The 14,388-nt window shown below is 38.4% G+C and overlaps 3 protein-coding genes across 3 annotated transcripts in view; 1 reads left to right on the top strand and 2 right to left on the bottom strand.

Annotated features, from left to right (window-relative positions):
* LOC134673326 (phosphofurin acidic cluster sorting protein 1) overlaps window positions 1-7,740 on the bottom strand; it is a 212,934-nt gene extending 205,194 nt beyond the window's left edge. The window contains exon 1 of the mRNA XM_063531296.1: window positions 7,391-7,740. Within this exon, the coding sequence (XP_063387366.1) occupies window positions 7,391-7,500 (110 nt within the window). The 5' untranslated portion in view covers window positions 7,501-7,740. The remainder of the gene's footprint in view (window positions 1-7,390) is intronic.
* Window positions 7,741-10,026: 2,286 nt separating this feature from the next.
* Window positions 10,027-12,567, bottom strand: LOC134673040 (probable maleylacetoacetate isomerase 2). Its single transcript, XM_063530980.1, has 5 exons — window positions 12,402-12,567; window positions 11,872-12,049; window positions 11,054-11,172; window positions 10,654-10,865; window positions 10,027-10,199 (listed from the first exon to the last, which is right to left on the bottom strand). Exons 1-5 carry the CDS (start codon window positions 12,408-12,410, stop codon window positions 10,073-10,075), a joined length of 645 nt encoding a protein of 214 aa, XP_063387050.1. The 5' UTR covers window positions 12,411-12,567; the 3' UTR covers window positions 10,027-10,072.
* A 424-nt stretch (window positions 12,568-12,991) lies between these two features.
* LOC134673098 (uncharacterized) lies at window positions 12,992-13,671 on the top strand. Its single transcript, XM_063531035.1, has 2 exons — window positions 12,992-13,151; window positions 13,465-13,671. Exons 1-2 carry the CDS (start codon window positions 13,035-13,037, stop codon window positions 13,636-13,638), a joined length of 291 nt encoding a protein of 96 aa, XP_063387105.1. The 5' UTR covers window positions 12,992-13,034; the 3' UTR covers window positions 13,639-13,671.
* Window positions 13,672-14,388: the final 717 nt, after the last annotated feature.

The raw sequence follows: 14,388 nt of genomic DNA on the forward strand, positions 1-14,388 counted from the left end.
TTTATGATTTGACAAATTGATATGAAAAGCTTATTTCATAGTCCTCGATGAAGTCATGACCATATTTTATTGTCTTGTTTACAAACCAATTTTCTTTCCAGGGTGATATTTAATTGTCCTACGCCGCATGTCGAAGAAAAAGGAAGAGAGAAAATACTTTTCAAGGGTAATAAAGAAGATTCTTACAATTTCTCTATAGTGGTTCTAGATGTTTATATATATCAGGTTTAATAATAAGAAATATATAAGGCAAAGCAATATACTATTAATTTAAATATTGTTTTTTTTCTCCTGTATTTTTACCTGAAAAGAAACAAAAATAAAGTAGGTAGGTAAGTACTTAAAACTCCTAGAAGCCATTATTAATTAGCTCCCCAAGGCCCACTTCATACTTAATATTGACAGCAACGTAGCATGATCGTATCAGGCCCTGTCAAACATGAAGTGAAACATCTAGAACACGGGTATGATCTAGAGGAGTTTCAATATGGTAGACCCTATGATAACCGTACCTATGCTACCTACGCAGACTATGACATGAGCGTAACGACTCCTTCAAAATATTATTGGTCGGCTCGGTCCAGTCACGTCACAGTATGGTGTTGGCAGGGGACGGAATGGTTTAGTGGGTGTTGACTGATAATATTTCATACAAAGCATGATTTTGAGCCGGACATGATCCTGTTATAGCCACGTATTACATCATTCTATTACAGTACGATGCAGCGGGCACAGGCCACATGTAGGTATGTTTTGTTGAAGTCGAGGAAGGTTCCAAACGGTACCTAAATAGTAAGAGATTGTTGAAATTAGACATCTAACCGTGATCCTAAATATTACTACTAACACTATGGCTTACTTAATAAGTTGGATAGTTTGTTTTGAACATTTGTACCTACCCACCTCATCGGCTTCATTTATGTACAAGCAAGCGGGCTCCGTTGTTAGGTTGATGAAAGTTTTGTGTAAGGAAGTCTTAGGATTACTTTTACAAACTTACGAACCTGAATTGAAATTTAAAAATCCTACATATGTACCTAATTACTTAATTGAGTACCTACAAGCTAGCTGTTTGAAATTAAAGTTGTAAACATGATGGGTGTGTTATGGTACTTGTAGGTATCACCGTGCATAATCGATATAAGAGTGCGTAAAGCGCATTTAGTGATTGTTCCATACTTCCTTATTCCTTAGGGCAATAAGTAATTATACAAATTATATTATTACATAATATATGAAACTAGTTTTTAAGTTATAATTATCATGAGTTTAGTTAAAAAAGTACAAGCAAACCACCCGCGAGAGCGAGTCGCGTTATAAAGTCGCGTAGACTTCGACTCGCGGATTGACATAAAGACGAGAGAATATTTTGTCTCAAAATAGGCAGTTGTGCTACGGATTTTAGTTCAAAGTCGCGATCGTTGTCATTTTCTGACAGTGACATCTGATCGCGAGTTTGTCGCGGCTCTCGCGCGTGAGTTGTGCTGCCAACACGCGACAAGCCGCCAAGTCGCGCCGATCTGTCACTTCTCACGCCTGTCGCGGCCAGTTGTGCTAGAGGTGCTGTTGTTTATAGCAACTTTGGAACTAAGCCTGATTTGATTTGGGTTTTCGTTTATTTGTTTATTCTATATTCTACTGAAAATGTAGTTTCAGTACTAAGATCCTCAGGGAATTCGAAATCTTCGGGTACTTAATTCAAATTGACTTGTTTCCAATGTCACTCTGTCGCATTTTTTTTAATATGTATTTCTTTATTAGCCGTCCACACTCCTGTGATTACTAAACCGAATTTTAAGTAGCTACGATTTATTTTACATTCACAGACCTCATTTCATCTGTCAGCGAGAACAAAGGCGTAATGATTGACTTCTTTTAGGGCCCCAAATCCCAATGGTGACCGGACAGGCGGGCTACCGCGGACCTTGAAGATCAAAGTTTCGTCTATTTGTGTCTCTATTACTCGAATATGCAAGAGCGATAGAGAGGCGTATATAGGAACGGAGTAGTTTGCGAGCCCAGGCCCTTAGTGAGTTGCTCAATGTCCGTTCCTTCGATAATGAACTTCAGTTGCGTAAGTAGGCCGCGTACGTGATCTTTTATAAGTTCTAACGCTTCTTAAGAAGCGAATATTGTTAAAAGGAATATTATAAAAACTGTTGATACTTTCGTTGTTGTGTGTACATGTATTATGTACTTATTAGCTCTTTCTACAGCGGTTGTCAAATATGTATATTAATGGTTTGTGTACACCGGCTGCGTGTGCGTGACGTGCAAGTGCGCTTACGGCGTTGTAGTATCCTTATGAGAGACGGCACACCGCTTGCGTGACGTGTGTGTGTGCGGCTCCAACATTTTAGCGCACGTTCACGTCACGCACACGCAAGCCGGTGTGCACAGGCCTTAAAGCGAAATACAACATGTTTGATAGTTCACAAAGTCTCACAAGCATCTGAAGTAGATGTCATGAGTGTACTTATTTGTGAGGCGCTATAGCCTGTTGAGATATATTTGAGCTGTTGACGAATGAGGGCAAGCGTAAATGAAGCTTATGCTAGTTTTTTTTTAAAACAATTAGTACCTACCTAATTAAGATTAGAATCATATCAATACCTACGAAGGTATTTTACGGTATGTGAGCTAATGATGTGTACCGTTTACTCTATAAGACGTGGGAAAAAATATTTGATAATTTAATTAGTATTCCGTGATCAATCGTTGTTATTTAAGCTGTGCATTAAGGATGACTCACGTTAGACCGGACCGTGTCCGGGCCGGAGCTTCCGGGGCTTACTTTTCGAAGGCGATCCCGTGATGTTCACCATAGAAAACGATGCCCCGGAAGCTCAGGCCCGGACACGACCCGGTCTAACGTGAGTCATCCTTTAAGCGGATGTATCATCATACTAAAAATGGGACTACGAGGCGTGTTTAAGAAAGATAATTTGGCTTAAATTATGCAAATGATTGCGCATTCGCCCAGCTCTACAAATATCTCATTAAATCCTCCTCCGACTCCGACTTGTGTAATCAAACATAAAGTATAGTATGAGGTTAAAGTTCGTCAGTATTACAACAGAAGCAATCAGATGTGCGAAATTAGTATAGTACCGTAGCTTTGCCTATTGCCAATTGTGTAAAGGTGGCCACTGACGAGCCTTCCAACAGTCCAAATCCTCGTAGCGTGGCTGCAATCCAAAATCGGTCCGTGGATGTCAAAAACGCACAACGTTTAATATTAGGATGCCGTCCATTTGGATGAATCCATTGTAACGGCATCCATTTGGAAGGCACGTCAGTGGCTTGCTTAATAATTTGTAATAAAGTGGTATCTTACACAGAAACACATAGGTAGAGATACCTATACAACTATACTACCTATAGGCTCTAAAGTAGGTACCTATTAAGTATCTAAAGGCTTGGCCACACACAGAGCGCGACGCAGCGCCGCGTCCGCGCCGCGTGATGCCGACGCGATGCCTGGTCAAACAGGGCGCGCGCCGATCGCGCCGGCCTCACGCTCTCAACACGCCCTCAAGGCGCGCGTGAACGCGGCGCGGCCGCGCGGGAACGCGGCGCGGCCGCGCGGGAACGCGGCGCACCGCTCGCTGCCTAATGTCCGATCCTACTGATGTGACCTTGCGGGACGCGGCGGGCCGCCGCGTTCGCTCGGCGCAGCGCTGCGCACGCGCCGCGCGGACGCAAGGGGCCGCGCGGCGCGGGGCGCGACAGAAGCGGGGCGTGATACCGGCGGGACGCAGTCTGTTTGACGTCGGTAACCTGTTAGCATGTGCCGCGGTCGCGCGGCGTGGACGCGGCGCGGACGCGGCGCTGCGTCGCGCTCTGTGTGTGGCCAAGCCTTTATGGATGTATGAGTTTATCTAAGAGTAAAATCCCCTGCAATATTCATTGTAGGTACGCGAAAATTTGCTATTAGGCTATATCACTGCTAAATACTAGTAAATACATTGTGTAAGAGTTGTTTTTGACTATTTCGTGCCATCACGTTTATATCCTTATGTGGCCTATGTCGCCAGTATTATATAGGTATGTCTAATCCGTTAATTCCGCAGTTGTCACCCGATCCCGACCAATCAGCCGTGAGTCAATCGCACCCACTCGTCACCCCCCGCCGACCTTGTGTCACCCTCGGCGCAAGCGCATGGGTTACAGCCCCAGGCATAAGAGACAGCGAATTGGGTAGGCGCGAGCGCGTGGGTTACAGCCCCAGTGCCCTGTTTATCAAAAGCTTATAACTTGTAATACAAGTGGAAGTCACTTTTTGACAGCTTTTGTTAGAAAGGCACTTCCACTTGTATTACAAGTTACAAGCTTTTGATAAACGGGGCCCTGATGAGACCTTCAGCTTCAACACACGCCAACTATCTTGACTTTATATTTACCTTCAAAAGTCAAACTAGGTTGGCTGGACTCAAACATCGAGAGAAGCAACGCGAAGCGGCGTGATTGAGTCACGGTAGTCTAGTGTTTCTACCGCATTATTATTTTACGTTGTTGATATTCTACATTACTGATTTGACAAAAATAACCAGTTAATCGCCCTCGTCATTAGAAAAGTACTACATACTTTCGATCCGATAGGTTTATCTTAATGCCTTTACTCCGTTCCAATACTCTTGATGTTAAGCCGCGGATTCGACGCCAGCGTGCAGGTGCCAAAGGTGCATTGTGCATTTTACAACGCGGCGGATATCAAACTGGATGCGATTCGCACATCTGATATCGCTATAATACGCGCATAGCGTTGACGCGACGTGCGAATCGCATCTAAACTTCGTTTTTTTAGCATTAGAAAGAACTTGCAAGAAGGTAAGCGATCTTGACATGTCTTTTAATTGAAAAACGCCTTTAAAAAATCAAAAACGATTACTTATGAAAGCCGAAGAATATAAATGATCGTATTAGATTCATAATTGTTACATATTTGCCGTAACTTATTTTTAAAATGTGTTTGTCAATTAAAAGACACATCAAGATTGTTTACCTAATTTCTAATGCTAAAAAAAACGAAGTAATAGTGTGATAACCGCCTATGACTTGCACCAATTCTTTTTTAGCTCTGTTCTGTTGTGAGGTGCGCTGACTACATTAGCATGACCGGTATTGCAATTCTGAGCTGACTCATACACATGTGCAGTGCAAGAAAGTACATTTTGTAACCGTGCACTTCATCCCTACCGTGTTCACTTTCCTTTTAGAAACTTCAAGTGTCTACGTATTTATACAATCATTATTCGTTGCAACTTGCAAACATTTGTTAATTCTAGATAAGTATGATACTTGGCGGGAAAGAGGGGAGGCCTTTGCCCAGCAGTGGGACACACTAATAGGCTAATATAAAAAAAAAAAGTATGATACTGTTTTGTTTAGTCATAACTGTCTGCTATTGTTACTTGTTCTTCATCTTCATCTTTACAATTCAGAGGGGCTACCACCATAACCGAAATTGGCAAATTGCGGGGATCTTTCCCTTTTATTCCAATACAGGCGTGATTAGAGTGACAGAGAAAAATGCCCGCAATTTGCGAACTTGGATTTTCGCGGTTATAGCCCTGATGGGCCAATTGATTTGTTGAGCCTTAAATGCTCAAGCTGTGTAAAGGCTCCTCTACTCGATGGGCCAGCGCCGGCCACTCCAAGGGACGCAGCCATGCGGTAGAATGAGATAGCAATATCAGTTGCTCCCTCTAACGCACAAATGCGTCCCTTGGAGTGGCCGGCGTTGGCCGATCTTGTAGAGGAGCACTAAGACAGCTTACTTCATATTAAGTAGGTAGTTTGAACATATGAAGAAACCTAATGCTTTGTTGACATATTTCTCTCTCTCTGTCTCTACCCCTCTTCTACCCTTCTGGTGTAGGCCTCCTTCATTTTACGCCAATTGTCACGGTTCTGTGCGACCTGGAGCCACTTCTTCCCCGCAGTCCTTCGACTTTGAGGACATTCCTCACCCATGGGGTGGCCACTCGAGTAGTTGTTTCCATCATTGATACATTTGACACAATATTTGTAAGATTATAAAACATGCATGTATATGAAACATGGTATTGTTCCTCGTGAAATGAAATTCAGTGTTTAATGAAACCAAAAACAATATCCCACTTTGATAAGAGACTTCACTGTTCAATCTTATCACTGCTGTCAATACATGAATGCTGATAAGCCGGTCCATAAATATAGCTTTGTAAACAGTGCTAGTTACCTACTTAATGAATTGTCAACAAATCGGGAACAGTAGAGATGTTTTTGGGTTTGAGTTTATTTTTTTAATACAGCATAATGTAAACTCTATATGTATAGCGCCACTCTCCCTAGAGTCCCTACGTTTTTTGATGCTATAGAGAATTTTCGTTACATAGAGAAAAGTTAAATGAAAGAAATGGGAGGAGGCCTTTACCCAAACGGGATCTATACCTCAAGAAAGTAGAAAAATCTCCCAAAACAACAATACCATAAAACATATTTTAACTGTATTATAAATTATAATAATTAATTTGTAAGCATTATGGAAATAAAGAGGCTATATTAATTAATCAACAAAACCTACAAACACTGCTAACAGACAATGGAGTGATCAATCCCAAAACTGGTAAAATCGGAGCTCTAATCAGGTCACCCCAAATCTCTAGCAAGAGTTAGCCCAAGAAAAGTCTGCAGCGATTTTGATAGCTCATGCAGTGCAAGTGTTATTTATATGTCAAAATTTCATAGAAGTTTGAACGGAAAAGAACACTATCACGGCGTGGGCTATCAAAATCGCTGCAGACTTTTGTTGGTCTAACTCTATCCATCTACCTATCGCTAGGGTTTTTTCATTCATGAATCACTTGAATGTGTGATACTGATAAATTCTGTGCACATCAGTTTATATGATATGCAAACTGACATGTTTCTAGATGGATCCTAATAATGTTTATATACATTCATGAAACAGGAAAACAAATCATAACAACTCCTGTTTCCTTTAGCTCTATGAAATGAGAGCATTGATCACATTAAATACTGTCTATACAGTCATAACACAGACATTTTGGAATTTTACTAACATAAATATTTCAGCCTCATGGTTTTCCTGTCATCATAACATATCTAACTGCAGTGTTACTTTAATGCAGGAACAAAACAATGAACACCTATCTCCAATAAGCTGTCCAATGCACACATATAAACAATGCAAAACAAATAGTATGTGTGTACGGAACGGCGATAACATGCCGGCTTCGATTACAAATACCTATACAATGTGTTGTGGACTTGTGGCACGTTCCTCAGGCCGATAAACCGCAACTGCACAGCGAAATAACCACAAATCTTAACTTAAAATACCTACTCCAACTCTTCAAAAGTATTTCCCGTCTAGCAAACTCACCTTGGAATACAGTTGGAAGGCGTCCTGTCCACTTCCCAGGCAGCAAAAAGCTTCATGGGAACAGGTTTCGATGTATTAGTCATCTTTTCAGATTTATTTTTCTCCGTCATCTTAAAATCTGAAGCACACAACAAAGTAAAACTTTTCACAGCACAGCACCTGTTTAAGTTTTGACTGGCATTGTTATTTGATCACTAAGCACAGCACTGGATTCATGTTTTATTGTAACACAGAACGAACGCGTCGCAGTTCCGACCGCATATACAACAACACTCTCGTTTTGATCAAAGCACGACACGATAGAAACGTCGGCTGATCTCCGAAGCGAACGAGGGCGTTCGATACGTTTGACAGCCAGAGGCGCGATGTTGCTATATCACATTTCTGATATAAATTTCCCCAAAATACTTCATTAATAAAAATAAAAGTGAGAATTTGATTATACATTTTCCATTGGATCAATGGTGAAATTAGAGACTTGATCGGTTAAACAAACCTTTTTATATAAATATGATATTATGGAGACTATAAAATGTGCCTGATAGGAATCTTATACTAAAATTCTTGTAAAAATTCATCACCTTCCATGATAAAATCTTTAATATCTTTTCAAATTTCAATTTGTAAAACAAATAATATTAGAACTAAATTTCGCCATAACCCGGGCCTACAGCTTGTAAAATAATTTTACCAGTATCTGCGGAAATAGTATAATTATGGCAACACAAAACATGTTTTTAGCTGTCATCAAAAGAGGGCGCTGTACGGATGCGTTCTAAATTACATAAAATTTTGCGAATTCATTATTTAAGGCGTGATCAAAATTCTCAACACTTCAAATTATAAAAATAGTCTGTCAAGCCATTTCCGTCAGTAGAAAAAAGTGGTAGTCCCATAGAAAAGTAGTCACGCCTTTTTCTACTGCCAAGTTGTTTGACCGGCTATATCTAGTTTGTAAACTTTCTCATGATTATCCTCCTTTTCATTACTATACTTGGTCAAGTGACCATCTATATTTTAAATTTTTTATCGATTCTAAGAAAATCCTAAAGTATTCTGGATGCAGAGATAAATATAATGGATAGGGTAATGATATCGAGTATCACGTAGACCCGGTTTTTGCCACGTCTCATAGGAGCCCTGGGGTCCGGTCGGCTACTAGTTCGTCATAGAACTCATAGACCTGCAGGAAGCAGTAAGGTAGTTATTACAAATTACTGATCTTCCAAGCCTAAGGGAAAACTAGGCCTTATTGGGTCCTCAGTTTCCTCACGATTTTTGCCGTCACCGAAACGACTGGTAAAGTGAAACATGTGTAATACCCCTAAAATGAGGAATGGCAGATAAAAAAACAATTTGTCACAAAAACTTTATTTAGGTACTTGTCACCAAATAAAACCTGTACTTGTACACATCTAAATACCTGCCTTAAAATAACTCAAGGAAGGCAATAGCTAAAGCCAAAGATCTAAAGCTAATAAATTTGTACTTAAAATTAAGGGCCGTCGCCGAGCTCGCGTAAATTCGTATCTTCTCTCTTTTTTCTTATTGCGCGGAAGTGACAGAGAAGAGTCCGGTCAATGTACGAAATACTCTGCTCAGCAACCGCACTATAATAATAAAAGTCAAACTCGAAACTACTTGAACTTAAAGTTACCACTAAAATGCTAATGGAATGTGCCTATAATATTGTAACACAAACAACCTGCTTACAAACAAAACAATTTCGACTAGAAAAACAATGTAACAAATGTGTATAAAATTGTAAAAGTAAATAAACAATATAATGATTTGTTTCCAAGTAACAAAAATGTAAAGTTTAAAATTGTACAAGTTAATACTATGAATTATAGCTGGCTATCAAAAAATCTTACTTCTAAAAATTCATGGTAAAGCATGCTATTTTAATGGTCATTTCATGTTCTGCTACAATGTATATTTAGTCAGTTCTTTTTATTTGGATTATGTATTTATGAATTGTAAAATGCAATAAATTACATACAATTCAGTAATTTTCATAGTATGTAGTTGATTTCCCATTCAGGGAATGTGTGAAAAACAACAGGTAAGAACAGGCGAAGGTATAGAAAATGCTGAAGTTAAACGTCGATTTCTCATAAATCTCATTGATGTTAAAATGATTTTCTTTTATTTTAACTGTCAGAGTTCCTTTTTTTCTGTAAAATAATTAACTAACTTATGTTTAGTAACAAAAGCTAGGCACTAGCTAATAAGTTAACATTGAAAGATCTTCAAATTAGAAGGTTCCATTAGTACCATGTTACTACAATGTTTGTATTTTTACTTATTCATAAGCATAATATCATCTTAATATAACGCCATTTCGTCATTTCCATGTTTAAAATGGCGGCCCAGTCTCTGGGTCAGTGAAGGCCATAGACTAGGAATCCTTCAGACAGCATAGTAGCGCTCTGCCACAAATATACGGTAGTTTTACTCCATTTTCGATCAAGTGTCTTTGTGTGATGTGACGCCCAAGTGTCTTTGCACGGACCAATCACGGCACGGGACTCGCTCACCTCGTCCCCGCACCCTTGTCTTTTTGGCAACATCGGTTTCATGAAACAGTTGCTCTATGCTCCGTCTAGACGATTCCTAGTCTATGGTGAAGGCTATTATTTTTTTAATGGCGGGTCAGTGAGGACTGGGTGGCGTCGGCGGTTACTTGGCGACTTCGGGCGGGCAGTCGGGCTGGGAGGAGGGGTGCGCGGCGCGGAAGGCGGGGTGGTTCTCCAGCTCGCGGTCGATGCGCAGGATTATCGGGAACGGACGCAGGTCCACGTGGAATCTGAGGAGTAGAAAAATTCTGTTATGAATACAATTTTCACTTCAAAGTGGTTTATTCTACAATCTATTATATTTATGCCTCATAAATGAGTTAAAGGCTTATGAGGTATGATCAGAACCTTATTGGGTGTAGAAGGAATAAAGGCGCACCAGCCATAAAACAATTACATAGATACATGTTGTTTTGGTAAAAATAATAATTAAATAATCTGAAGATTAGGCACGGAGTTTTAGATACACAGATGAAAAAAAAATCTCTTAGTTTGGCAAGCCATGTATAGAGGATCGTAGGTAGGGGGTATAGGTAGAGGGCTCATAGAATATCTTGATTATGTTCATTAAAAATATCTTTCTTCTCCATACCATTTATCTATGATATAGGTATGAGTTAACTGTGCATACCTTCATTATTGATCGCACACATATTAATCAAGTCAACTATTAAGTGAATTCACCTTCTAGCATTAAAAACTTGTGGCACAAGACAGCAGTCTGCCAGGGTGATCTCATCCCCAACACAGTACTTTCCCGCAGAAGCTGACAGCAGCTTCTCCACGGCACGGAAGCCCCGGGTGATCCAGTGCCCTGCCCATTCCTTCTTCTTTTCTTCACCCACGTATATCAGGACTATCAGGTTTTGGAGAGGCTGGATGCCTGAAGATATCACCTGAAATTTAAATATGTAACTTGAATTAAACTTTTACATCATAAAACTGAGACTGCTGTACTTGCTTAGAAGGAAGATTGCGAAAGCTACTCAAATTTGCAACTTTCCTCATTTTCTAATTGCAAAATTTCTCACTTACTTTCACTGCCACGCTAATTTATTTGCTTGAAATAAAAGTGGTAACTTACTTCACAAATTTCTCTGACTTTGGCCCTTTTGAAACAGTCTTGTGGCATGAGCGGTCTCTGCGGTCTTGTCTCCTCCAAGTAGTGCATTATACTTAGAGACTCCACCAAAGTATGGCCATCTGAAAGACACAATTTATATTAATTAGGGGTCATCCATTAATTACGTCACACCAATTTCTAGGTTTTCTGACCCCTCCCCCCCCCTTGTCACACTTGGTCACATTTGGCAAACCCCTCCCCCCCTAGTGTGACGTCACTTTTTTTCTACGAAATCGCCAAATCGAATTAAGTAAGTACCTAAGTATTATTAATATTTTATCAAAATATTTTTGACGATATAAATATTAGTAATTTTATAACCCAAAACTGCTTAGGATAGAAAATTAAACTATTAAAAACTATTTTAGTTTTAAAAACTTGTTATTTAAATGTACAGCGAACTAAATAATTTAAATAAATTTTCGGTTACTGATGAAGTTAAAGTGACGTCACAAAGTTTGTGTCTCCCCCCTCCCCCATGTCACAATATGTCACATTTTCTTGACCCCCTCCCTCCCCCTAAGCGTGTGACGTAATTAATGGATGACCCCTTATTAATTATTGAATAAATACAGTTTTTAAGCTTAGAATAAATTTAAAAGTGGAAAAATTACTGTCTTGTGTTGGGTTGTATTCTAAGCTTAATAGCAATGTTTGCAGTTTCTGCTTATTAAAAATAAAATACAGTTTTTTATCCTAATGTATCTACATGTGTCTTAATATTATGAATTAGAATAAAGTATTTTTTTTTTCTCCAGGACTTTAGAAATATACCTCACCTATACAAAGTGATGGCACCTGTTCCATTGGATTCACTTCCCGGTATTCATTGCAATGTTGCTCTCCACCTCCTTTGATCAGGCTCACAGCCTTGATGTCGTAAGGAATCTCTTTCAGGTTCAGTGCGATTCGGACCCGCCAGGAGCATGAGCTTCGCCAGTACGAATATAGTACTGGCTGAAAAGAAAAAAATAATTTAAAAACTTTGTGTATTTTTTTCCGCACTTTTTTGCTGTGAAACTTGTTGGCCGTTAGTAGAATAATACTCCAATAGCAATGTTAAGTACCTACCTTAATTTCACTGTTATCGGACATTTTTACCAAAGAAATAACGGAACGATTATGCGAACTCTATAACAAACGCTACACTACACTACTTAAAACTCGTGATTACTATAAAGATAGACACAAGGACTGGTTTATTGCCTTTATTAGCATTTCATCTTGAAACAACAAACTGAACCAGTATGCAAATAACTAATAAAAATAATATCATTAAAAATTTATACCGGTTATAGCGGATGCTTACCTTAGCCATGGTGGCGGATAAGTTGCCGTTGTATTTGGAGTAGTAACTAATTTTGACGGCCTTTATTAGCGTCTTATCTTAAAAATTCAAAATATTGTTATCAAAAACCTAAATACTGATATGATAACGAACAGACACAGACAATAATTTACAGTGGGATGGGTGGGGTGAGGAATTTTGATTAGGGATGCACATGGGTCGGAAATGGGTATGCGTTGGGTGAAAGGTGAAGGTTGATAAAAATAAATATCATCTCCATCTAATATATCTTAAAATACTTTTAGTAATTAAGTACTTTTTACTGGTTATATATAATTTAATAAAAAATAATCAAGCGTCATGTAAATATCCGAGGAAACATAAATTTGAACGCAGCCGTACTGTGTGACAGTGACATTGACAGTACGAAGTCTCCGAAGTCTCTTAATAAACATACTTTTTTTTAAGTGTATTAGGAACGAGTATTACAAAATAGGCTTTAAATACTTGCAATAAAGTATAAGATACTGTACCAAATTTAAAAAATGTTTATACAGGCATGCGTGAACATGCTTTGTTGTTTTGATGTTATTTTATTTATAACCTTAGTTTTCCTACTTTTCCTTTGCATCGTAATTAATAAGTGCCAATATTATGGGTAAAAATAAAGGAAAGGGACCCAAGGGGCCTAAAGCCAATGTATTTAAAGTCGCTGGAGCCAAGAGTTTGAAGAAGACGAAGGCAAAAGCAGTGAATCTAGGATTGAAAAATGTAAGTTAATAATTTAGTGAAATTGTTGGTAATATTGCACTCCATCTACGTGTTGTTAGGTCAGACCTAGCAAATATATATATATATTTTTCATTCTGTACATATTTTTATAGTTACATTTCAAGTGGCGTAATGCTTGCTGTGTTCATTCCAATATTAGAATGCTTCAGCATAATGTATGTATAGAATACTATGTACTCTGTAATCAAGCCCCATCTATAAATAGTTTTTAAATATTTATATTATATTAATAAAATTAGTACTATTATTTATTAAATAAATTATATTTTTAAATCATCTGTAATTATTTCAGATAAAGCAGAAAGTCCAAGATATAGACAAGCAATTTGTAGAAATAAATAAGAACCCAAAGCCTACTCAAAAACCTAAAGAGCCTGCCAAACAGCCTCCTAAAAAATCTGTGAAGAAAGTAACCAAGGAAGAAGTGTCCAAAACTGCAGAAGAAATAGTGAAAATGGATTTATGACTTTAAAAATTAAGTATATTTATTTAAATTTTACTTATATAGGTATTTCGTTTATACAGTTTCCAAGTATTGATAGACAGTAAAACACCATACTTTAAAATTTTGTTATTGAAAAGTGTTGTAGCTCCGTCCCGAAAAGTACTTAAGGGTTTCCTGATCAGGTAGTTGACTTGGTTAGTTGGACTTTGAGATCATCAAGACATTGATTTTAGTCCAACATTTCACAATTAAGCATTGGAACAAACACATTAGTATGTGACTAGGTAAGTTCATACAAAGTATTTCTTTTTTTTTCTTGTTTAGGATATTGTTCAAAATTTACTTTTTTATCAAGTGCTTCTGTTTAGTTATTTTTTAATTACTTAATGTCTTGATCGAATTACTTTATGGTGTACATAAAAGCTACGGTCATTCGCAACATCTTTAACCCGTGGAGCGCCCTACTGTCACATGTGTGCTGGTAACTAGTATAGGATTTCCATACTATGTTAATCTTGGAGCGCTCCACAGGAATGTCTATGACAATGAAAAAATGAACTGAATCACATGATAGCCAGAGTTGATCACAGTTTTATAAAATTTATTGATTAATTACCTAACAGGAAATATTTGTTCTTTTGACATTTAGCAGGATTGTTATCATTGCTTTGCTTGTAAATTCCGACTAGTATGTCTCATAAAATTGGAGTTATGTTTTCCCAAATCAGCCTAGTATCCATCTATTGCTGTACACAACATTGCTTGAAAAAA

The sequence above is a fragment of the Cydia fagiglandana genome, chromosome 18, assembly GCF_963556715.1.
Source record: "Cydia fagiglandana chromosome 18, ilCydFagi1.1, whole genome shotgun sequence".
Taxonomy (NCBI): Eukaryota; Metazoa; Arthropoda; class Insecta; order Lepidoptera; family Tortricidae; genus Cydia; species Cydia fagiglandana.